The following is a 26,796-nucleotide window of genomic DNA, read 5'->3' as shown; positions in this document are numbered from 1 at the left end:
GACCAGGACCAGGAGTTTAGGGGAAACTGTATAAGGATTGCAGGCTATTTTATCGACTTTGTCTAGGCAACATTTTTCTCTTCCAAAGCAAGGAGAGTAATTTCAGAAATTCGGTCAAAACAAAACCTTGTATCTATATATATGTATATGCACACATATAAAGTTCGCTATATACATCGAATACAAACAGAGGTTGTGCACTTGACCACTGTTCCATGCTGTCACTCACCTGCTGCGGCTTTGGAATGAAGGTGTGTGTTCTCTTTCACGCTGTCGGTCCCTCTCCCTCTCTCTGTCTCTGTCTCTATCTCGGGTCTTCTCCCTCTCTTTCTCTCTCTCCCTCTTTTTGTCGTGACGAGTGTAGTACTCCCACGCTTTGGCACTGTCCAACATACCAGGCCAGGAGGCCACAGCCCTCACCAGTGGTGGGTAGACACCTGGACAGGTTAAGAAAGAATAGAGGAAGCTGATTAGACAGAGTCACTAACATAGTAATGTACATTACAGACCAAAACTGGAACAAGCAGTAATTTTTCGAGTTTCGAAAAATACCTTGCAATCAAAGAAATATACCAACAACCAACACAATACTACTGTGTTTATTGCCACCAGTTTAACCATCGTCCATTATTCTACTGGTTTGCAGTAGTGATGCACAATGATATCGGAATCATACCTATAACAGCAGGTCTCAGCGACAAATGATTAGATTTGACCAATATTTGAGAGTGCATTTAAATGCATTGGGGATGAGCAATCTGATTAGGTGATGCCGAGCTACTAAGCTAAATGTCTATCTTTTATTTATTTTACTACATTTGCAACCTACATCAAATAAATGTTGTATTTCTCAAATACAAAGAAATTTCTGCCCTGCTAGATCTGCCCCGGTCAACTGTAAGGGCTATTATTGTAGAATGGAAGTGTCTAGGAATAACAACAGTTCAGCCCCAAAGTCGTAGGCCACATAAACTCAGAGCGAGGATGCTGAGTGCTGAAGCCCACAGTGCTTAAAAATCACGCATCTTTCTGTTGCATCACTCACAACAGAGTTCCAAACTGGCTCTGGAAGTAGGGCTGAAAGATGAATGGTTTTTATCTCGAAATCGCAATTTCAGAGAGGGCAATTTTCAAATCGCAAGAGCTGCAATTTTATAAGAATTATAACCTACATTATCAAAAACCCTATCTAGTTTTAAGTGGGGATATCTAACCTAATAACAGAGTTGTATACTGCCTGTGGAGTAAGACCAAACAGAGACAAATAAGTCTCCATCTGTTGTGACATTATAACCACAAATCACTGGCTTTCTGGCACACTATATTGAGGGGTCAAGCCTCAACCAGAAAAAGTGGATATTCTGGTCTTCTTGGCAAAAAAAGGACTAAACATTAATTTATAAACAATAACCACAATTCAAATTGTAGTCGTTATATTAGTCAGAAAACTTGTAATTAGATATTTTCCCCAAATCGTTTAGCCCTATCTGGAAGTAACATCAACACAAGTACTGGGAGTCCGTGTGGACGTATCTCATGTGACCAACATTTGCCTGTAGAAGCGTGGCACATTACCAGCAAAAAGATCCTGGATTTACTAATTTACTGATTTTACACTATTACTGTAGAGTTGCAGTCAAACCCTTGTGTTCTATGCTAATGTGCCTATCACTACCTATTCTCTCTAGAAAAAAACATCATGTAAATCTTTACAAAATTAGTGTTGCTGTTCTGTCTAAAATATCTCAGATGGTAAGACCTAAAAACACATGCTACCTTCTCAAGTTTTTAGTACAACCGTGATTGATGTTCAGATTGAGCTCAATTGCTGGAAATTACAATGAGTCAGAAATGAATTTCCACAGGGTTGTTTGAAGTGAGGCAGGCTGAGCTCGATGAGGAGGGTCAATGTTTCACAATAAACTACATCTGCGATCATTATCCAAACACTTCCCCTGACTGAGAAGGAAATTTCAGAAATCAACAAGGCCTGGTCAAAGCTCACCTATGGACTACAGCTGTGATTTGTGTGTTATTGTAAATCATTCAAACTGAGTATCTGGGACAGGTGGAGAGACGAGTGCATGCATGCACGCTCCACACACTCACTAAATCAGAGCAGACCATGAAAGCTTACTGAGACTTCTCCAGCAAACACAGTGAACGAATAAGCTTTGCCATCACCACTACAAGTAGAGGTTAATGGGGCTACTGCACACTGAATGGCATTCTCATTTGTCTGTGTGTGTGTGTGTGTGTGTGTGTGTGTGTGTGTGTGTGTGTGTGTGTGTGTGTGTGTCCTTGTTAACCTCTGCGTACAGTAATGACGTGTGCTGGGGAAATGCTTGCAGTGCAGTTCTACTCTCAGTGACTGGAATAGCAACTCTCCTCAGCTTTACTCTGTGTGTGTGTACAGTAATGATGTGGTGGATATCATCTACAGTACTGAGCAGAACTCAGAGACCACCCTTCATTTATTTCACTCCCAGTCAAAACGCCCATTAGGTTATTCATCTCACAGGACATATTTCTGAGGAGATTAGATAAAAGATAATCCACTTGCGTAAGGAAGGAGAAAGTCAAATAGGACTCCTTACAACTGTGCAAGACCTGGCAGACCACCAAAACCGTCAATAACAGATAAACACTAAAGGGCTTTCATCTTTGCGAGAGAGGAGAAAATCAAACAGGTGTTTCTGTCCCTCGTTCCACTGTGACAAGATAACTCAACACTGGGAGTCTGAAAGGATGTGTAGCTGTCAAGATGCTCTTACTGAGAAAAGGAAAGAGATAAAAGAGAAGAAAATCTGAAAATCAAACAAAGAAGCTGCTGGTGTTCTCAGAACAGCAGGACTCGTTCACCAATATCTTCCTATGTTTCTTCTTAAATGTTTTCTTGGGAAAGGTCCTACGAAAAGGCCTGTGTCAGAATCATGATGTGTTCTTAAACCGCAGAATTGTTCACTACTTTGTGTTCTTGAGTGTGTGTAGATTCTGTTCCTACCCAAGAACAAATCCCAAATAAGAAAACACAGGTTAATTTCAAGGTCTTCAAGAAAACTGCAGAAGTGTGTTTTAAGAAAAGATTTCTTCTTGAAAACGGCTGGTAAATGAGGCCCAATGGACTGACCACTCCAGAGCCCAGGGCTTAACATTACTTAATGTGCTTGGGATTGCTTAGATCAGGGGTGTCAAACTCAAACGCTATATTAAAAAAATCTCAACAAATCCTCGGGCCAGGCGAACAGTGGTTTTATTTTAGTTTTAATCAATGTTGTGCTACAACTGGTCATTGTTTACTCAAAATACGCAAAAACTTCAGGAGGAAAAAACAGGCACTTGTAGCAGACCTTGAAATATTTCATGAATTGTCTAAACGTTGGCTTTATCATCAGGAGATTGTGATTTCAATCCCTGGTGATGCTACAGTCATCTGTGGCTGGGAGTCCAAGAGAGCACAACTGGCCTCGCTCTCGGGGTGAGTAGGATGGAGTTCTCGGAGGAAGCCTGTGCTAGCGCTGGTGGTATTGTGTGATGGGGGGAGTCATAGCTAGTGGGTGGAATTGGAAACAAGTAAATTGGGGAGGAAAATGGGGACAAAAAAAGAAAAAGAAATATTACATGAATTATTGTATGAACTATGAAATATTCAAAATTTAAATGTCCCCAGGATATTTTGCTTGAACTATGCTCATTGTGAAACGGCTAATACTAACAGAAAATGAAAACACTTTTGTGGGCTGGATAGGATCAGGCCCACAGGCCTTGTGTTTGACACATGGGGCTTAGATCATAAGAAACAGATTATGCAGCCAACTTCTAAGACTGAACTCTGGAAGTGTGAAAATTTCCTGATTTCTTCAAAAAACTGAAAGCAAATCTGAAAAAAATGAAATTCTATTTAGTCGTTGAGGCTTCTGTATAAGTGTGAATTATATCTGTTTTCTGCTTTTTCTTCTTGATGATGCAAAAAGGACGATTCGTACTTAATGGCCATTATGACTGAAAATTAAATGAATGAAGGATGGTCTCCGATTTTCGCACAATACTGTATATGCTTAGTAAACCACTGCCACTGTGTCGGTCAGACAAACGCGCGTATGTATGTGTGGCGTAAATAACAGCTGTGTTTCTGAGCAGCTTTGACTGGCAGCTCAGGATGTGTGATGCTCCAATTACAGCGATCCAAATTCAATATTTTCCCACCATTCGCTAGACTTTAGGAAATTTCACCAGGAAAAGATTCCTGAGACACAGACTTGAACTCACACACTATTGTTTACACATTTGCTTTCCCACACACACGCACAGCCAACAAAAACGCTAACAGTTCCATCAGCAATACTTCTTAATTTCCCAACCATCACTGCAGGGCTGGAGGCTAGAGCTTTATGGATGTGACCTCAGTGATCACTGGGCTCTGACTCAGATTATTATCTATTGATAATGTAATGGAGGATAATTGAGACTCTGCTCTTAACTTCTTAACCCTATCGAACCGAGCATCTGGCTGGAGGTCTGTTCTCAGTTGGCGAAGGAGCCTTATAGTCATTTAAATCTGCCATCTGAGGAGTTACATGTGCACGTTGGCCAGAATGAAAAGTGTCAACAGGAAAAACATGTCAAGATCTTTACATGTCAAATAAATGCAACAGATCATATGATTAACGAAGAGAAGCAGATTAAACAGCAGAAATAGCCACAGTTTTGTGTTAGCCTTGGATTAATTAATTTAATTAAGCTTTAATTTACTTCCATTTAATATTTTATGCATACTTAATGTACAGTGGGGACCAAAGCCTGAGACCACAAGGGAAAAATCTTCTCTTTTTTGTATTCCTTATTAATTTAATACAAAGATTTTCATTATAATTTCGACTATCAGGATAAGAGCTTGAAATGTTTTTGAAAAGTAGATTCTTTGAAATTTTAACATGAATTTTAGAATTTCTTAGACTTTGATGGATCCTTTGTTTGTATTAAAGACAGTGTGCACTCGAGCTGGCATGGACTCCACAAGTTTTCGCAAAAGCGTCTTCTGATCAAATCCTTCTGAGAGCTGTCTGAACATGAGCTTCAATGGAAGAGACGAGACTAAAAAATGACCTTTTTTACAAAGGTCTTAACGTGTTCAATATGACAATTTTGCTTAAGTTTGAGTAATAAACTAGAAATAGTGCAGAATCTTGAATTTCTCCTTCATTTTACTTTTCATAACTTATCTTTTTTTTATTATAAAGGTCTTTGCATTACAGATTTCACAATATACAAAAGACAAACAGCCTAATACCCCCAAACCCACCCATCCCATCCCCCCTCCAGACGTACATTGCTAAGACAAAGCTGTACAAATACCAACATTATATAAAAACTGAGGTTTTGCAACTTAAAATAAATACATATTATGGAGTTAAATTTTCGCCTTCCACTTTATCCACATATGTCAGAAAGGGCTGCCAAATCCTACAAAATGTCTGTACAGATCCTTGAAGAGAGCATCTCATCTTCTCTTTGCATCTCTATCGCATAACCTCTTTGATCCACTGAGAATAATTAGGGGGAAGATCCTTCCACCTAAGCAGTATTAATCGCCTGGCCAGCAAAGTACAAAAGGCCAATATGTTGCATTTATAATAAGAACAGTAGCTTATTGGTTCTTCCAGAATTTTAGAGAGAATATAAAAAAAATGATTTCCAAAAGTGATATAATCTTGGGCATGCCCAAAGCATATGTAGTAAACTTGCAGAATAGTTTCAAAAGTCTAAAATGTTCTGTTGTTCATTTCCAAGTTTCAATGAAAAAAAAAAAAAATCTGATTTTCAATGTGACCTGATTGTACCTGACTGTAGCTTCAGTAACTGTTCTTATTATAATGGGACAAAATGTGATCTACATGACTGACTTTGATTTGAGTACTTCAGAAACTGCTAGTCTTCTGCAATTTCCCACACAACAAACAAGAATCCATGAAGCCAACCTGCCTTGTGTCAACAGTTCAAGCTGGTGGTGGTTGTGTAATGGTGTTTTCTTGGCACACATTGGGCCCCTAATATCAATTGAGCATCCCCCATCACCAGATCTGAATCCAACAGAGCACTGTGGGATGTGGTAGAATGAGTGACTGCGCAGCCAACAAATCTGCAGCAATTAAGTGATGCAATCATGTCTACATGGACTAGAATCTCTAAGGCATGTTTCCTGCACCCTGTTGAATCCATGCCACAGATTAGAATCCAGAATCCAGGCTGTCCTACCCAGTATTAGAATGATGTTTCTAATAAAGTGTCCGGTCAGTGTATGTAACAGTGACAGCAAGTACATAGAAGCAAGTAAAATTAGTGTATAATAGTGTATGGTGTGATATGTTTTGATGCAGCATACCTGCAGAAAAGGGGTACAACGGGGCAGAATGGCTTCCTCTTGAACGAGCACTGCAAAAGTAGAGACAATATAAAATATGAGTAATCAGTGAGCAATAACATCAAATTACAGTAACGAGAAACAAGTATTCAGAATGTGTTTTGTTATTTAAAGTATTCCCAGTGCATATATCCACTTCATATTTACCCACATAATGTCTTTTGACTTATAAATATGAAGAAAAACATATGTATTTCATAGAACTGACAGGGAAAAAGTAAGACACCACAAATTAATAGCAAAAGTACATTGTTTCAAAGCCACTGCTGGAAATTACAGCTTCCAGACATCTACAGTAAGAAGTGATTAGCATTTTGCAGCATTGCAGTTCAATTTTGGCTCATTACTCTTTGCAAACTGTCTTCAATTTCCACTTCAAAAAGGTTACAAGGGTCCTGCTGATGGACTCACAACCCCCCATACATCTTCAACAGGATTCAAGTCTGGAGATTGGCTATTTACTCGGCTCTGTATCATTGTCTTGTTGAAGTGCCCATCGTCTTCATTCATGTTTCCTTCCCTGATGTGCCCCCCGCACTATTTGCAGAGATGCAGCATATGTATCTCATGATGGTCCCACCTCCTTACTTCACTGTGGATACGGTGTTAGGATCATAGGATTGTCTGAGGATGATGTTTATGGTCTTTTCTATGGTTCTGTAGCTTTTTCCATTCAAGTGTTGCTTAATAATGTTGTCCCTGAGAACTTTAGGAAGCTCCTTCACCTTCACCATGATTGCCACCTGTTGCATGAAATCTTCCCAACAAACAGCAATGTTATTTACAATGACGTTAGGTGCACTTTGAACAAGAACATTTTTTTCCAGAATTAACATCCAGCACTTAATTTGTTTCGGTGTAGCTTTTACCTATATATATATATATATATATTTTTTTTTTTACAGTAGTGTCTGCTTCTTTCACTATCACTTTAGTTATTTAAACATATCTTTGTTTATGCTTATAAATGTATACTTTTTTGCTCATATTTATTGGTACAAAGTCAAAACGCATTATGTTCGTAAATTTGAAGAGGATATATGCACTCAAAGTATATTAAAAAACAAAAAAACACAAACAAAAGGGTCTGAATACTTATTCCCATTATGGTATATGCTTTAAGTTAGCAGACATAAATATGCACAAATGTGCACCTCAGCATATTCAATTGCATTTGTTCCCGCATTAATCTTTGACCTAGCGGGGCTCAGAAGAGACTTATTTTCTGCCTAAATTAAGCCAACTCTGACCAAACTGAAAGATAGTAAACAACATTTTTTGAAGCATAAAAAAAATATAAAAGCAGCCATTTACAGGAAAAAAGTCATTTGGAGTTGGCCTGCATACGCCGGTCTACCTGTAAGCCAGCATAACACACGGAGACCATTACATTTAACGAAGGATAAAGAGAGGGAATAAATGTTCAGGAAAGTGGGAAGAGAACAAGGGAGGGAAAAAGAATAAAGCAGTGGGCTTTTTTTCAAATCTGTTTTCTCAATGATCAAAAGCTTCGTCTCAGTTTTGGCTCTCAGTTTTCCCATCTTTTGATGTGACTGGCGCTCGGTCAAGGCGCAATGTGCGCCCGGTAACCTGGCAGGTTTACGTTTGTGTGTGTATGTGTGCGAGAGATAAAGTTATTACGGATATTGGCAGTGAAAACGCTGCCTGTCCACAGTCTCTGGCGTGCCGCCCTGCTCCCGATTGAAAGCTTCCCCTAGGGGTGAAAGGTGAAAGGGATGTGTGCGTGTGTGTGTGTGTGTGTGTGTGTGTGTGTGTTTATGAGAGCGCGTCCAAGAGGACTCCTTGTGGACAGGTGTTAGTTCAGACTCCAAATGCTCTGCTTCTATAAATAAGCCTGGAAGGGATGCTGCTGTGCTGTTTCCTTCCATCCCTCCATTCCTCTTTCCTCCTGTATCTCCTCGCTCGCTCTCCTCCTCCTTTCAAAGTCAGCCAGCTCCCTAATCTCCCTCTCGCTCACCCTCTAGTGCTGCACTCTCAGGGCCAGATGTACTAAGGTTTTCGCCCCAGGTTTCAGGCGCTGACAGGATGCATTCTGTCCGAAAAAGCATGCATGTTATGTACAAAACTGGCATATGAGTCTAAACAAGAAGTTTGGTTGCACAAAGAAAGGTTGAATTGAATTTCTGTTCATTATAGATATGCATTTCGGGGAGGACGGTGCAAAATATGGGTGCAGAAATGATTCTGGAAGTGCGGTTAATTACATACAGGACTGTGCAAAGGTCATAGAGACCAGCCTTCATTTATTTAACCTATTAAATGACCCAGGTCTGGAGGCGGGCCGGATGTTTTATTATACACTTCTATCATCTATGAAGAGTTCAAGCTGTTCGCATTGAAGTCCCTGTAGTTATTTATTAATAAGCCTTTGTATGTAATAAGTCTGGGATTTTAAGGGGTTCATTTCCAGTTTAAACAGACATTAAGTTAGTTATTCATTTTTCAGGAAATATTTTGAGGAGATTCCAAGATAATCCACTTGCATAAGGATGGAGAAAGACAAAAGGTGAATAAGTGAACAGCTAAAACTGGAGTTCAAACAATTATTAAAAGATACAGAGATAATGGGGCTCCTGACAACTGTAGACCACCAAAACTGCCTCCATCAGATAAGCGGCATTTAAAGCTTTCATCTTTAAGAGAGGAGAACACATGGAAAGATCCGGTTTCTGTCCATCTTTTCACGGTAAGAATACAACACTATGGGTCTGAAAGGATGTGTAGCTGTCAAGAAGCCATTACTGAGAAAAAGAAATAGACAGAAAGAAAAAAATTGCAAATCAAACAAAGAAGCTGTTGGTAATCTCAGAACAATGAACTGACCACTCCAGACCTCAACATCACTGAATGAGTTTATGATTACTTGGATTGTGAGAAGCAGAAAATGCAACCAACTTCTAAGACTGAACTTTGTAGGTGTGAAAAATGTTGCTGCAGATTTTTTTGAAGAAGTGAAATCAGTCTAGCAAAAAGATTGGAAGCTGTAATAAAGGCTAAAGGTGGACAAACTAAATGCTAAAAAAAGACATAAATTTAGGTTTTGTGTTAATCTCTGTTGAAAGTATGTTTTCTGCTTTATTTATGATACTAAAAAAGGAATAAATTGTACTTAATGTTCATTTTGCCTTAAAACTAAATAAATGAAGGGTGGTTTCTGACTTCCGCACTAAAGTTTCAGTGTCCACTTTTAAGTTGAATTTTCTTGGCCACTTAAAACCAGGTGTAAATTAGCTGGAGCATCTGAAAGGCGTATCGTTGGGAGACTTCCGTTAACAATGGTAGCAGTCATGTCAGCTAGCGAAGGCACAGGCCTCAAAGATGTGCTGAAAGAATATGGATTATTACAGTATTTTAACTCGCACCTCAGACAGAGTTTTCCTAGTGACTGCTGATGTTGGTTTTGATTGTTGTTGTTTCCCAAATTCATAAGCACAGCATAATTAATCTGTGGTTCTTTTTACAATTTTAGCTACGAGTTTAGTAAACTAAGCATTAATGTCAAACACATTACGAGCAAGTACTGCAGACATGGCATATACGTATGTACATTTGGGGCAGTATTACATTAAAGTCCTATCTTTTTGTCTTAAGATCTGACAGGTCAAGATAAGATTTTTCACAAATTTATATTAGAGAAGCAAAATTTATCGTAATTTAGAATTTTGTCTTATTTCAAGTTAAGAAATCTTAACCTACTCCATCGAAGTCAACAATCACCTGTCATGTCTGTTACCAAGTAACCAAAAATCCGCACACAGCTGAAACATGAACACGTAATCAAAATAATAAATGCTACTGTTACCAATGTAAAAAGGTCAAAACAAAAATAATAAACAATAAATTGGAGACTTGGAATATTATGAGATTGTCCCCTGCTGTTTATCAGTGTTGCTGCTCCCCGGTTTCAGTTTCCATTTCCTAAACACTTAAGCTGACTGCACTAATGTCATTCCTCCTAATAAACAGCTACACGTTCAACTCTGTCTCGAGTTTACATCAACGTTAAGACAAGAAATTAATAAGAGGAGACGGTGAAGATTGTGTCTGCAGCGTCTGGGATTGTTAAAATGAAGAGTTGTAAAAGAAAACATCTCATAAGTGAAAACACCCCTTCGCAGTAATAAATAAATGTGGCATTATGCTAGTAGTGAACTATGCTGCCTATAACAGTTGCCTAACAACAATAGAAATGGACGGTTAAAACAGAAGCTGAAGTTGACGGACACCACTTGGATTGTCTTAAAGTTAGAACAGAATTTAGGAAATTTTGCCTGGTTAGGCTGTTTCTGTAATACTGTTTTCTTATCTGGAGTTGGGAGAAGATTATAAACTGAAGAGCTAATGGCTGCCGTCCTAAATTCAGTCTTAACTGAAGTTGAAGTGACTAAACAGCTAAGATAAGATGTCGGAGTTAAGATGTTTCTGTAATATGGACCCTCACCCTCTCTTTCTATGGAATACGTAAGGGAAAAGACAGAAGAAAGTAAAGAGAAGAAAGGAGAGTCCTCACTGATGATAATCGATGTTAGTGGAGTTGGCAGCTAGAGTCTTTTCTCACCCCCCGAGGCTAGCCTTCATTAGCGCTAGCCTCGTTAAAGCAGCTAATCACTGCACAGCTCCCACAGCACTGCCCACACAATGCATAAACCCTAAAGACATGCTCTATAACCCATAGCTTTGCGTCTCTGTGCTTTGCCATTTCCAGCTATAGCAGCGTCCGATCAATTTAACTTAGCTTAAAGTAAACTTATCAACAAACCAGCCACTGATTGCACTAGATCTTTCATTGGTTTTCTCTTGGGCAACTGAGCCATAATGGATTTTAGATGTCAGATCTCAAGCCACCAAATTCACCAATTTCTGCTGCTAAAACAAATCAAGTTGATGACAATTCTGGGTATTCAAATTCACAAAGCAATAAGGCCTACCTTTCTCCCAGTACTCTGAGAGTAATAACTCTTTCTTCAGATGTTTGGGCTGTGTTGAGTTTGGGAAAACAGCATTAGCATAAGGAAATCAATTGGAGATATTAATGATGGGGTTCTGAAGGGGTTCTCTCCTTTCACAAGTACCCAGGGATCCCAATGGTCCACTACACACTACACACCACACACTCCCGTGTCTCCCACTTCAGGAGTTCCTCAAGGCTCTCTCTTAAGACCATCCCAATTTATAACAAACACTCTCAGCCTGCAGTGTGCATCTGCAAGTGTTTGTGTGGGTGCATCTGCGAATCTAAGACAGAATGAGGAAAAAAGGGAAGAAACAGAAAGAGATTTTTTTTTTTGAAGCCATGCTAGGAGAGGAAGTGATTCATAAATTATACAGCCGTCGGTTGGCAGGGCTCGGCCTAACGGAAACTCCACAGAGGATGTTTGGACTTGGCAGAGTGCGGCAGACGTGAGAAGAACCATTCTTTAAACGAAAGAAGGAGAGAGGTGAGTTAATTCAGAGAGCCGGAAATGGAGAAAAGAAGGGACCACGGAGACAAGGAGGAGAAAAGAGGCAGAAAGGAGATACAGAGATTTATAAAATAGAGATAAAACCGGAGAATCGTTCCAGATGTGGTTGACACTCACACAAACATAGAAAATCACCCTGTGGCAGCATATCAACTTTGGAGCACATCAACTTTGACTATTGCACTAATGTTCTGCTTGCACAGTACTGCCCAGTTACAATCAACAGAATCAACCACTTATAGATTTTTAAAGCTAAATTACATGTAAATTGATCAATATTTGTCTATGCCCATAAAAGGAGTGCAAGGGAAAATGTATAAGAGGTAGATGATGAGGATGAGGATGATGATGATGATTAGTCATTATTCATAAGTGGAAATCTGCACTGTATAAATAAAAGCCATTTAAAAGGTGTCCCAGCCCAAGCAGTTCAAAGACGGCATCGTATCATTATGAAAGATGCGAGGACTCCTGACCACATCTTGTTGAGTGTTGACAGCAGCCCAGTAAACAAGTCTAAGTAAGATCATCAGCTAAGAGAGGATGTCTCTCGCTTGCGGGAGAAAGTCTAATAGCAGTGTGTGTTGGGGGGGGCTAGACTCGGCTGTTTGTCTTGCGGGGGATGAGGGAGGAAAAGAAGCAATAAGAGGGGGAATGAAAGCAGGGAAAGTTGGAGGAATGGAGAGTTCTGGAAGCTGATAAACAGGAGACTGAGGTCGCAAACATGGCCAACCTGTCTGGTTGTAGGCCTTCCATATTTGGGTAGGTTTACAGCGTCAGGGTCAGGGACGGCCTTTAGCACCCTCGTTTTAGACCAGCAGAGATGAGCTGCGACGCCTGCAAGCTCAGAAAAACAAGACCCAGATGCGTGTGCATGCTAAACTAACACCCACCTTGAAAAGCATCTAAAAGAGACAAACTCGCTAGCAAACAGCCTATCGTAAACAGTTTACTACCGCCAAAGACTTTTATTCCATGCACATATGGTTTTAGAAACATCTAGTTCGTTTTTAGGAACATCTAGTTCTGAAGTCCGAACCACAGTTTGTGTTTTTGAGACATTGCATCCTTTGCATTTGGTTCAGCTGGTTTTACCCTGCAATGATTAAAGTGCACCAAATTAAACATGTGGGTGTTCGCTGATTGGTCAGCAATTTGACTGGGATACAAGTGCTCTGTTACTTTCACGTTAGAGACGAAGAATGATGATGTCTAACTTCCACTAGCTGACCATTCCTCACATGTAATCTTGATATAAATGTATTATCCTGCCTCTGCTTTGTATAAAAACAGAGATGCTCACAATCCAAGAAACTGACTGAGTGGTTGGTCAGTTTAAATTTTAGCAATGAAGTCATTGATGCTTGACCAAAAATGATCCATGTGCCAGAATGAAATACAATGCTTATTATTTTACTGATTGTCTGCCGTTATTAGCAGCAGCTCTTCCTACAAGGACGATATGAGTGTCCATCTAGAGTCAATTGGGCAGTTTATACACTCAGTACTATGCTGACGTGCTGCTAGAAAAAGAGAAAAGCGTGTCAAAAAGCGTCACAAATCACAAAAGTGTGTTCCCACCAGCGGCAAACTGAATCATGGTTCACTTGGAAGCAAACTGAGACCCACAGTTTTTGATGGAGCACAGTTCAGTTGTTTAGTGCAGACCAGAGTAAGGGTGGAGTGTTCACACCTGTCTAAACGGACCAAACTAAATAAAAAGTTCCATTGGTCTTTACCAAACAAGGTAGGAAAGTGAAAGCGCCCCTGAACTCTTAACATCAGACTTAGATTTAAAACTCAATGGGGGTCCGATGTCCTATCCCCTTTCAGATTAATTCAGCCTGCACGTTATGTATGAAATTAGCTTATGAGCCTATATGTGCAGTTTATAAGGTCATGAGCAGTGAAAAATGCAGAATTTGCATCATTCATGAATATTTGATTAAAACAATTGTGCAAAGTGTGGGAGAAACATGCAGAAAATGGGTGGATATACCCATGACTGGGTATAAAAAGAGCATCTCAGAGAGGCTGAGACTTTCAGAAGCAAAGATGAGGAGGGGTTCACCACTCTGTGAAAGACTCCGCAGGCAAATAGTGCAACAATTCAAGAACACCATTTCTCAGCTTAAAATAGCAAAGAGCCTTTAGGATGTCATCATCTACAGTACATAATATCATTAAAAGATTTAGAGAATCTGGAGAAATCTCTATATGCAAGGGACAAAGCTGAAAACCAATATTGGCTGTCCATGATCTGATCAGATGGCACTGCATCAAAAACAAACAAGATTCTGAAGTAGAAGTCACTGCATGGGCTCAGAAACGCTTCTGAAAATCACTGTCTGTGAACACAGTAAATCACTGCATCCACAAATACAAGTTAAAACTCTACCATGCAGAGAAGAAACCATATATAAACAGGATCCAGAAACGCCGCCTCCTTCTCTGGGCCCGAGCTCATTAAAGATGGACTGAGGCGAAGTGGAAAAGTGTCCTGTTAAAAATCTTTTTGGAAATCATGGACTCTGCATCCTCCAGGAGGAACCATCTGGCTTGTTATCAGTACACAGTTTGAAACCCAGCATCTGTGATAGTGTGGGGGTGCATTAGTGCACATGGCAAGAGTGACTTGTACATCTGTGAAGACACCATTAATGTCGAATGACATATACAGGCTTTGGAGCAACATATGCTGCCATCCAGACAATGTGCTTTTCAGGGAAAGATTCACTTATTTTAGCTTATTTGAGACTCCATAATAAGAGTTCGGGTGCTAAACTGACCTGCCTGCAGTCCAGTCCTGTCACCCACTGAAAACATTTGGCTCATTATGAAACAAAAATGATGACAAAGGAGACCCCGAACTGTTAAGAAGCTTAAATCCTACAAGATGCTCAAGAAATCCTCAAAAATGGGAAAACACCTTCAAAACTACAGCAGAGTGTTGTTGAAAAGAAGAGGTAATGCAACACAGTGGTAAACATGCCCCTGTTGTGTTATCTCTTAATTGTCTACATATTTCAGAAGACACTGCAAGAAAACGATCACATAGCCTAACTAAAATAAAGGAATAATTAGTAGTTGTTTTACTAAGTTAGATTTGCCAGGCTGTTGCAAAGAGTTTCCAGTGGAATCAAACTGAATGGTTAAGCAGTGTCTGCATGTGTGTGGTGTGTCTGAGTACAGATATGAGGAAGTTCAAAGCAGATTAACTATGACAGAAAGCAGTTTAGTGCCTTTGTCTCAAATCCTCAGTCTCTGAAAGAGGACTTCAACTTTCATCAACTGGCCTATATTCTGAGCTCTGCAAAAAGGAGGGGGGGTGGGGTGGAGGCAGAAAAGTAGAAGACTGGGACAGTGAGAAATGTTACTGCAGCACAAGCCTTGTTTCAGTGTCCCACAAGGTCAATGATTGCTGTCGATCACTGCTGTATATCACATCAATCACTGCTGTCAGGGGGAATTACACACAGCTGTCATCTGCTGTCATCCTTACTTTGTAATTCCTTCTTTTTTTCTTGCTTCTCTCTCTCTCTTTTAGTCTCCCTCGCTCACTGGCTTTCTTTTTCTTATCACTCCCTCCAGCAGAACTCCAGAGTTCACATCAAAACAATCTCTCTGAAAATGCAGTAACTTTCACATCAGCACTCCAAATCAACCCTGCTCAAACTCTCTCTCCCTCCCTCCCTCCCTCTCTCTCTCTCTTACTCAGACACATACAGTCTCTCTCACTCAGACACATACAGTCTCTCTCTCTCTCACTCAGACACACACTCTCTCACTCAGACACACATATTCTCTCTCTCTCTCACTCAGACACACACACTCTTTCCATCTCTCTCACTCTTTGTATTCTTCTCTATTTGTATCTCACACTCTTTCCATCTTTATGTCTCCCTCTCTCCGTCTCTCACACTTTCTCCATCTCTCTCTCACTGTCTGTTTCTGTCTCTCTGTTTGTCTCTATTTCTTTCTTTCTCTCTATCCATCTCTGTCACTCTCCTCTCTCTCGATTTGGCTTTTTCACCCTCTATTGTTGTGTCTCTCTGTCTCGGCCTGTCTTTCTCTCTCACATTCTCTTCATCTCTCTCTTGTTGCCTTGCTCTCAGTCTTTCAGTTTCTCTCTCTCTCTCTTTCCATCTCTTGTTTTCTCTCTTTCTCATACTCTATTTTTCTCTGTCTGTCTCTCTATCTCTCAAACACTCTTTCTCTATGTTTATCTTTTTGTCTCTCTCTCTGTTTCTCTCTCTCTGTCTGTCTGTCTGTTTTTCCTTTCCTTCTATTCTCTCTGTTTCTATCATCTCTCTCTCTCTCTCTCTCTCTCTCTCTCTCTCGCCTGTGTGAGCTCCTGCTGCTAGGTGAGTGGCTGTGTTGTTGTTCAGTGTCTGTGCTGTGTCTGCGCTTTGTCCTGCTTCTGTACCACTCAAACCTGAACACACACACACACACACACACACACACACACAATAAACACAAAGACAAAGACAATCAGTACATCTCACACACCTCATCTTCTAAACACACTCTCACGTACCTGTCTAGTGAAGTTAACATGGGGGGAGGAGAAGGCACCCCGGGAGGAACAGGGAAACCTGAACACACACACACACACACACGTATACATAAGTATATATATATATATATATATATACACACGTAATCATTGTGTATCACACTGGAATTTAATACTGTCCCAGAAGCTGGTGATGTAAACCCTTACCAGGTGGTGGCACAGTCATGGGCAGTCCTGTGATAAAGACACAAACACACAGAATTACTTGTACTGTTCTATCTGAACCACATCTCACAACTCTACATACACACATACAACAGACAGAATCAACAGACACTGGAAAAAAAACAAATCAAAGCTTCACTTATACAGATCAAGACCTTCACTCAATGACAAAAAATAAAAATACAATCAAGACACATTTTACACTGAGCCTGCACTCATACATTCATCTGACCCAGAGGGAGAGAAAGGCAGAACTGAATTAAGACAGTGGGAAAATGAGACAAAGACAGAAACAGACAAAGCGACAGCAAGAGAGAGAGACAGATTGACAAAGATAGAGAGAGAGACAGAGAGAGAGACAGAGACACAAAGAGAGAGAGACAGGGCAATGGCACCATCAAGAGCCAATCGCTTGCCCACCCCCCAGTGGCCCCCCGGCAAACCACCCCAGACCCCCTGCACCCCCACCTGGTTGCATGTTCACTTTCACATTTGCCTGTAAGTGGGGAGCCGTGTGTCTATCAGCCATTGGTGGAACAACTGACCAATCTCTCTGACACTTCACAGAGAGAGAGAGAGAGAGACAAAGTGAGAAAGAGACAAAGAGCCACAGAGTGAGACAAAGGAAGAGAGAGACAGATAAAAAAAAAACGAGAGAGAGAGAGATAGACAGAGACAAAGAGAGAGAAAGAGAAAGATGGAGTGATAGAGAGAGAAAGAGAAAGAGAGAGAGAGAGAGAGAGAGAGAGAGAGAGAGAGGGGAATAAAGACAAGCAGCATTTGTTTACTTTTCTCCAAATGGCTGTGACCCTGTGGGACTTTCTAACATTTAATCAAACTTCCAGTCAGAGTGTGTCCAGCAGGACTGTTAGTTTTCCTGACCCGGCTAATGGTGACAGCACAACCCTACACGCTAAATACCCTTTACACACAAACACACACACACATACACACACACATACAAACTTTACTTTGATCACAAAAGCACACATATGAACACACATGCACCACACACACACACACACACACACACACACACACACACACACAGACACACACAGACACACACACACACACTCACTCACATACTCACAAGTGCACATACACACATCTGGGCACCATCCCTCTTTGTTTTTCCACGCAGCCCCCTGACGAGAGGCAGCCTAAGAATGAAAGTTTTCAACAACAAAACCCCTTTAAAAAAAAGGGAAAGGGCCGAAAGAAAAATAGAAGTTAGAGGAAAAGAGGGATCACACTTCTCTCCCTCAGCCAGACTGAAATAAAGACACAGCTTCCCCTCACTCACACACTGCCAGTCATCAGAATGATCTGAAACACAAGCTGCCCTTTCCCCCTTCTGCTTCATTCTTTCATTCATGAATGCATCACATAATTACAGAGAAGAGAAAGCTGCTAGCCTCCTATTGCTTTTTACAACAGTGTATCAGTGCAACTTGACTGTTACACGAAGCAATTCACAAGCAAAGTTGCATGTAATACATTCCATCACTCCACTAGTTAGCCAAATGCCCGGCTCATATTTCTTAATACATTTTTTGTTCTCATTACATAAAGACATCTGCAATGTGTTCAGTTTCATGAAAGTTCCACCTTCCAAATCCACTCTTTAGACTTTACACGGTGAAATCTTCACGCAACTGGTTGCAGGTTGCAAGTTGCATTAACCATAATTTCTGTTGCATGCAACTTTCCACCAGTCTGCACAATTAGTGTCTAGAATTCCACCAGTCTGCACAATTAGTGTCTAATGTTAATTATTGCCAGCATTATTTTTGGGTCAAGAGAGGAAAAAAAATAGCTATTTAGATCACAATATAGCAAGCTAATAAAGCAGAACCAACGCTAGTATGATATCTATGTTTTGATTGGCTGTTTTATGAAACTCGCTTCAGTTGAGATGGTTGCGAATGCTGATGCCGAGTCACAAACAAGATTCAAATGTGGTGCAGCAGGTTTCACACTCAGACAGGCAAGTTTTATATCAGTTTAGAGCAACTGAAGTTGCGCAGATGTTTCACCATGTAAAACTAGTGTCTATGGAGGAATGTGCTCCACTAAAAAAGCTCTTATATAGGCCGTGCAATGCACTTCTTTTTTGCTGACCACTAAAGAAAGAGCATATGTCACCTAAACCTGACCAATAAATATTGAGAATGCCTTCTCTGTGGGCAGTCACTCATCCAACATAGAGGAAATGCTAGTTTTGTTTTTGATCATCCAGAGCTGCACAACAATTAACACAAAGACTTCTACAGCTAAACAACATGAAGAAAATATCAAACTGCAGTTTTTCTTACCAGTATTGTGATTGATTTCAAACTATGATTGTTTTCTATCTTTTTTGGCCAAAATCACCAGCAAATCCAGCTCTTCTGGCTTGAGGCTTTAACATTTCATATTTGTTTGCTTCTTGTTTGGCCAGATGCATCGAAATTTATAAGCTCCATATTACTGGGTTAACTTTTCCTGCTTAAAGTCTGTTAAGACAACACTGTCAATAATCTAAACTATGATAAAATATTGCAGCTCTTGCGAACTGAAAACTGCATTCTTTCAATTTGTGATTTTGATACAGAAACAATCTTTCAGCTCAAAAGATTACTATAATTAGTTTTTTATTATGATCATATATGTCTAAATGTTTATCGAAGGTTTTTCGGATTCTCTCAACTTGAGTTCTCTAAAATTGTGTTGGCCATGTTTACTAAAACTGGCACCAGAAGCTTTGAATTGGAGAATACATGGGGCCAATCATTTTAAATCAGTGTGTTAATTTTGCCAAGCGATGGCCACTTGATTGGTCAGGGGCATTTTCCCCAAGCACCTTTAGACAGTATTGTTCTGTGCGGCTGATTAGCTAAGGGCACTGCACTGAATCTAATGTTAGGAGTTAGGAGTACAGTGGCCCCTGTGACAGACATAGACACCACAGTGACAGCTTCTAGCTGTTGTAAATATGATATATAAACTGCTATTTGAGCTTCCAGTCAGTTTTACAGACATATACAAAAAAACATTATTAACAGTATTTTGTAGAAAAATAGTTATTTCAATACAGTTTGTTTATAGTTTATCGTAATTAGTAATTAGCAATATAGCAATTTCTTTTATCTTTGCTCATGGTAACTGGTAGGGCTTCTTTTTCTTTGCTAATGGTAACAGGTAGGGCGGCGCCATACTGAATGCAACGCCCCTGGTCAGCACTAAATGCTGTATAATAACGTGTGAATCTTATTATAGCCCTACTCATAATGACCAATGATCCAGCACTGGATAAAGCAATCTTTGCATGAAACCTGCACTAAATTGCACAAGGTAGTTGCCCAACTTGATGTTCTGATAAACTAACATCCCACACTGATACACACACACACGCACAAACAAGCACAGAGCTAGCGTGCCATATGGTTCTGTGTGTGTGTGTAATTGCGTGTACCTGAGTGCGTGTGAGGCAGGGTTGGGGCTACATGCTTGGCAGCGTATGAGAGAGCTAATGGCGGAGACTGATAATCGTGCTTGCGTGTCTTGCTTTCTTTTTCCTCCCATTCTTTCTCCTAGTCTCTCCCTCTTTTTCCCTCGGCCTCATTAAGTGTCACTGCGTCGCTGGCCGCCGGCCCATTTAAAAGCCTGAGTGCTTGCAGACAATCCAAAATGATGAAGTGCTGTATGAACTAGTGCCATATGAAGTGCTATTAGAAATCTTCTATTAGATACAAAAGCTAATTTAATGCACTGGTTAGGGATGATGCCTCTGAGCAATGGCAGAAGTGGGCCAAAAAGGTCCTGCACACCACCACAGCAGCTCATTCAAACAGTGTTCTGAGCCAGCTGGGACATTTGCCAACAAATTGCAGTTCATATTTGGCTCTATTAACATAATGAGTATTAAGGCCAGAAGTATATATATATAAAGTTATAAACTACTGACATTATATTAGACTATTTTTTCTGTAACAAACTTTTTTATTTTATTAAAAACAGTGACTACAAAATTTTTGAACAGCAGTGTAATTCATTTCATAATTATTGGCACCCTTTGTAAAAAAAGGTTAAAAAAAGGTCAGGAAATTGCCTTTGTGGTTATCAGCTCAATCTTCCACTGAAAATATGAAGGAAAAATCTAACCTTTAATTTGGATCAGTTCAGTCTAAAAAAAACAAGAGGCCTTATCAAATTTTGAACAAACTACAAAAAAGAACTGCATGTGTCACAATTATAGGCATCCCCACATTCAGCACTTTGTGCAACTTCCTTTTGCCAACATAATAGCACTAACTCTTCTCATGTAATGCTTGATGATACTGGAGAATACAGGGGAATCTGATGCCACTTCTAAATACATAATCTCTACAGATTCTCCAGGGCTCCACAGGTTGAAATGAAGATTTTGTCAGGGGACTGGGATGGCTATGTCAAAATTTTGATTCTGTGATCATTTAACCAGTTTTGGTGATCAGGATGTACGTTCTGGATCACTGTCCTGTTGGAAGACCCTGATAGCTTTTTGAAAGTTCCAGTAACGTCTAACAAGCTCAATTTTCCTCATATTTTCAGTGTGAAATTGAGCTAATTAACCAAATGTTTTATTACCTCTTTTACCCATCTTTACTAAGGGTGCCAATAATTATGGAGCTGACCATATATAAGTGATCATGTGTGTATGTACACACACACATATATATATATATATATATATATATATATATATATATATATATATATATATATATATATATGTGTGTGTGTGTGTGTGTGTGTGTGTGTACAGTATTTATAACAGTAAAAAGCTGTTGCCACTTTTACTGTGTTAGTGCTTATTAACATTTTGTAGGACTAGAAAGGTCCACTTTTTTCAGAAGTCTGGCATTAATTGGTCAAATATTTGCTTTGATTAGTTAAACAGCTGTTTATAATTTGAAATCCTGAACTTCCCTGGAGATGCAGCATAAGTTGCCATGGTGATGTGGCTTGGTGAAAAGTGATCCACCATTATGAGACAGAAAATCTAGGGTTAGATCGAAACAAGCCTAAAGTTAGCTGGCTAAGCCATAAATTCTGCATTGTGAAATAAAACCCTTGTAAATATTACTAATAAGCTCAACAATACACCTAGTTTTTGTGGCGCAATCCATTTTGATTTAGTCATGCATAAATCAAAAGTTAATAAACATTTACAACATATCTAGCTGGTGAAACCGGCCCCAGCCAACTTCACCTCCATGGCTTCATTCCCTTATGCATCAGTCTATGGTAATTCATGCTAGTGCCTCTACATTAGTCTCAATTTTCATAAGTTTCACAATAAGAGTAGTGTTGATCACTGTGGAATATAGTGGAACCTGATTTGCCCTTTTTGGCCAGTCAACAAAGCTTTGGCTAGACATACAAAGGAAAAATCTCAACACCGGTCTCTGGTCATTTGACTTACTGCAAACAACCGATTTGTATTTGAAACCCTTTTCTTACTTTCACAAACTGAGACAAGTCATTGCTATGACCTTACATGTCCAGACAACACCATTACCTTTAAATCAAGTTAACTTGCATGCAGGACCATCCTCCACTTGTAGGCCTTTTGTGCTGCGGATTGTTCTAATTTACATTTTAATTCAAACCCAGAAGGAGCCTGCGTGTACTGACTGCATGCAGAATTTTTCCACCAGTGCCAACAAACTCAGGTCCTATAAAAGAAGAATGAATACCAGTCCAGCTCTCTGCTCTGAAAACAACTCCACCTGCTTCACAAAGCTTAAGAGCCTGTGACGTCCATCGCTTTGATTTACAGGTTGGACTCTCAACAACACCACGTTGGCCCAAGGCCCCTCTCAGAGAAAGAAATTGCTATCAAATGTCATTTTGTCCTGGTGCTACAGTTCCAGCTAATTCCAGACTGCACTTATCAGCTCTCTATTCTCTAGCTTTATTTTGGATTTTCAGAGAAGAGGAATGAATGGCTAGTTTTGGCCAGCTGGCTTTTATCAAGCTTTTTTTTTTAAGAGACCTACAGGACGAGGCATTTGGAGAACGGCAGGATGGAGATGGAGACTGTCAGGATGAGGCAGAAGCTCGTACAAAAACAAAACACTGAAACTCTAAAGTCTGGAATTTATTTTTTATGAGCTACACGGTTCCGGCCCATGTGTCACCCTATACAGTCGAGAGACATTAGTGTCCTGTGCTGTCATTTAATCGTTCTCCGATTGAGCACGTTCCTCTTTTAGAGTCACCATTTGATTACATTCCACTCCACTAGGACTTCAACTTTTGGAAATTAGGAAAAAAGCCAGAAGGGACGAGGATTCTGACTGATTTTATTGAGGTACTTGTCACCAAACAACATTCTCTCCATTCCTACACGTCTTTTTACTCTTCTTTTTTGCTCTTTTGTAAGATATATTTCATTGAAACAGCTAGCTAATGCTGTTGCAAGGTAAACTCCTACACTCTCGGAAAAAAAGTACCAAACTGTCACTGGGTCAGTCCCCGTCTTGTCACTGGGGTGGTTCTCTCAAGGGTACATCTCAGTACCTTTAGTCAGGGAACATAACTGTACCATAATCTATAGAAATTATATTTTCTAAGTTGTACTGACTCCACACACCCCGTCTCGTCTCCAGGCTTTTATTTTATTGTTCTGTTTTAAAACATTTGGTTATAAAAAGGTACAAATATGTACTTTTCACCTGGATAAACTTATTTAAGGTTCACAATTGGATCTTAAAACTACTGTTGTACCTTTGAGGGAACACTTTCATTGTTTGTACCTTGACGAATGAAAAATGTACCTGCACAGAACCTTTATTCCGCATCCTATTTCAAGCAAAAGAGAATCGAGTCTGGTAGTTCTTAATTCTTAATTCCAAAAATCAGGAGAAAAACCCCTTTCACACAAGCACTTTTACGCAGGAATTTAATAATTAAGCAGAACGGGGGTTAAGCGTAAACTCATGCCGGAGTCAGAATGCTGGTAAGATCAATGCAGAGATTCACCTAATTACTTCCTCACAGATGAACAGACGTCCCTACATTACCAGGAAAATAATGACGTCTCGACATTGGTCAGCAAAGCTGAATGTTTCAGTGACGCATTCGTCTTTACAGTTGAGTAGAGGATGCATCTTGGTACGGAAATGTTCTTTATTGTGCTGTTAGCGCACACTTACACTGTGTAGCTCTTGAGGCCTAGTGGCTAATGCAAAGACTGCCACCACCCCCCAGCCAAACCAGTGGGAGTAATGATTTCACTCAGAATTCATGACAACAGACTCACTAGACAACTTCAAAGATACACACACGACACAAAGACATAAAGACAATGCTGAAACAGGCTAATTAAAGCTAGAACAACAGTTTCTCAGCACCGACGAGGCTCAGTCATGAAAACAAACTAAACACATGCACATGCAACTGAGTCACCACAGTTTTTGTTCATGACTCTAGAAAAGTGCTCAAAATCTAGCCCTTGTGCGTGCATGACTGCCACAGCACAAAAGCATGAGCAGCGCACAACGTTTATGCGAGGCTTTTGTTTTTACCACAGATATACAAACATTCATTGTAAGCCATTTTTTTGTTACAAATTTCACATTTTACTTTGTTTTCCACTTTTTCTGATATAAAACACAGCTGATCTATTTATGTGTGCATTGTGAAAGGACCCATTTTTCAGACAGGCTGTCTAGACAGTGGTAACAGAATATCTCATACATGATACCTCGCGCATCTATGATTTGACACTTGAGGGAAACCTGAACATAACTGTGTGGAATCGAGTCCAAAGCTTTGGAGTTGACTATTGATTTCTAAATGCTTGGAGTAGGAAAATAGACTCATTCTGGGATTGACTCCCAGACCGAAAAATTCCTGTAAATTTTACTATGTGAATTTAAAGATGGGCCCTTTTTGGCCACCTATTAGTTCAAAATGACTTTAGACACCTCAATATTTTGGACACCCAGAGGCATTTTTTCTCTCAAACATTGGCTTTTCAGAAATGGACTTTCTCACAATACAGCAAAATATGCTAGCACATGCACTTTAGCAACAGTATCAATGATCAGGCCATAATTGGTCCCAAGGGTCTCGGTTTTGGTGCTCATTTGCTGAGGGGTTTAATCAATCAGGCCCAATTTGTCTTCTCCACTGTCCTGTATTTTTTCATCCTTTCTTACAGGCATTCCTCCCTTTAACACCTTTCCTTGTATACCTTTTCTTTTCCTAACTGCAGTACTCTCCACCATCCCTCTCTCTCTCTCTCTCTCTCTCCCTTTTTCTCTCCAGCTGGGTCATTCAGCACATTTCTCATGCTGCAGATTTGCTGGCGTGGCACTTTCTGCTGCCCCGGGGCTGCTATTTTTAGCCCAACACCACACATCTACATCACAAAAGGAAACGCGGGACAGGCCAGCGCATGTGTGTGTGTGTATATGTGAAGGGAGTAAGGGGTTGTGGGTTTATGTGGAGGGGCTTCGTTTAAAGATAGAGGAAGGGTACTACGATAAAACGGCCCAGTCAGGCTTAAAAGGGCGAACTTCAAAGGCAGGGTCTGGCACGGATGTTTGATATTTTGGTAGTATTAAGAGGATAAAGGGGCATTTTGGGGCGAATGAGGGTCAGGTTGTCTGCGGGGGTCGGAAGGGGGTGCGGGATTTGGCTGGGTATGATTTTTTGACGGGGCTTTGAAGATGAAGGGCTGCGGGAGCTCAGCTGTGGACTTTCTGGACACAGACGCAGCTGATGAGGAAGACTGGGAGACAGAGAATAAGCCAGAGATGCCCAGAAAACCTGCAGATGGTTACACACACATGCATACAAGAGCTCCCGCACATATGGGCGTGATCAGATACAGGCGTGCATGTGCGAGCACTGGATCACACACACAAACATATAGGAACGTGCATATAAAAACAAAACTACACACTTTCACATTCATACAGAGTTTGGAAGACCATCTCGGTCTTCTCTTCAATCTTTTATGTTTCTTTTCTTTCTATCACATACATACAAGCCAAAAGTATATAAGCAAGCAGTGACATTTAAATGTCCGTAAATATTTTTTATTATGTTAATATGCCAACAATCAAGTGTTCCAAACTATTCCACTGGTTTGCAAATGTACTATATAGGAAAAGCCTTCAGTCTTTATCTTACATTTACCAGTTTTTAATTATTTACAGACCCCTAATTAACACACGTGATTCAGTTCACCAAGACTTCAAGATCATCTGAATAAGCTGTATTAAAATAGGGCAGGTTTAGGACTGAAAATATGAAAAAAAGAGCAGGAACAAGCAGAAAGACAGCAGTAAACGTGCTCTGTTTATCTATTACTGTCCATTATCTCTTTCACATACAATATCCATTTATTTTATCAGAGTGTTGCCTCCAAGCTTTTGGCCTGTAGTGCGCGCACACGCACACACACACACACACACACACACACACACACACACACACACACACACACACACACGGACATACATGCACAGCTACCCCACAGTTACGCAGACGTGTGTTTGTTTTTCACTGAAAAGCACAATTTCTAGACAGATCCTTCAGATCTCATAAGGACTGGCTGAGACATCTGCTGATTGGCTGACTTCTTGACTTACAGACCAATAGTAAGAGTGCCAGGACACACCACAGGACACTGGACCTATGACCTGTTAGCTATAGGTGACTAAGGAAATTAACGCTTTCCCTGTGGCTGGCCATATGGGCAGAGCACCACAGTCACATGGACACAATGACCTTTAACCACATTTATTGGTTTCTCATGGATAAATAGAAACATTTTTTGACTTTGAAGCTTGAATCAAAATAAACAGATCACTAATGACAGCAAAAACATAGTATTTCATTTTGGTAGTTCATTAAACCAAAACGTTAAAGATGTGCAGTTAAGTAACACACACACACACACACACACACACACACATAATAGCTGTAAGAGATTATATATTACAAGTTAAAAACTTTAATATGGAAACTAATCCAAAGGATTACTTCATTAAAGTGACGGAAACTAATGAATTTCCTTTACTTGTGGATTATTCATCTTTTTAAAAATGTTATTAAATAAAAACTAATTCAAACTAATTTCAGTAAGACATCTTTAAATCTTTTTT

General features: G+C 40.0%; 1 protein-coding gene across 1 annotated transcript in view; it reads right to left on the bottom strand.

Moving 5' to 3' along the window:
• The window catches only part of fip1l1a (FIP1 like 1a (S. cerevisiae)), a 51,590-nt gene that overhangs the window by 9,676 nt on the left and 15,118 nt on the right, over nucleotides 1–26,796 (bottom strand). Inside the window, exons 11-14 of the mRNA XM_036581483.1 lie at nucleotides 16,631–16,657; nucleotides 16,445–16,502; nucleotides 6,383–6,432; nucleotides 230–437 (exon numbers count right to left, since the gene is read on the bottom strand). Of these exons, the coding sequence (XP_036437376.1) occupies nucleotides 230–437; nucleotides 6,383–6,432; nucleotides 16,445–16,502; nucleotides 16,631–16,657 (343 nt within the window). The remainder of the gene's footprint in view (nucleotides 1–229; nucleotides 438–6,382; nucleotides 6,433–16,444; nucleotides 16,503–16,630; nucleotides 16,658–26,796) is intronic.

Source organism: Colossoma macropomum, unplaced genomic scaffold, assembly GCF_904425465.1.
Source record: "Colossoma macropomum unplaced genomic scaffold, Colossoma_macropomum, whole genome shotgun sequence".
Taxonomy (NCBI): Eukaryota; Metazoa; Chordata; class Actinopteri; order Characiformes; family Serrasalmidae; genus Colossoma; species Colossoma macropomum.
Note: the sequence above shows the minus strand (reverse complement) of the source record. Positions and strands in the feature narration are given on the sequence as shown.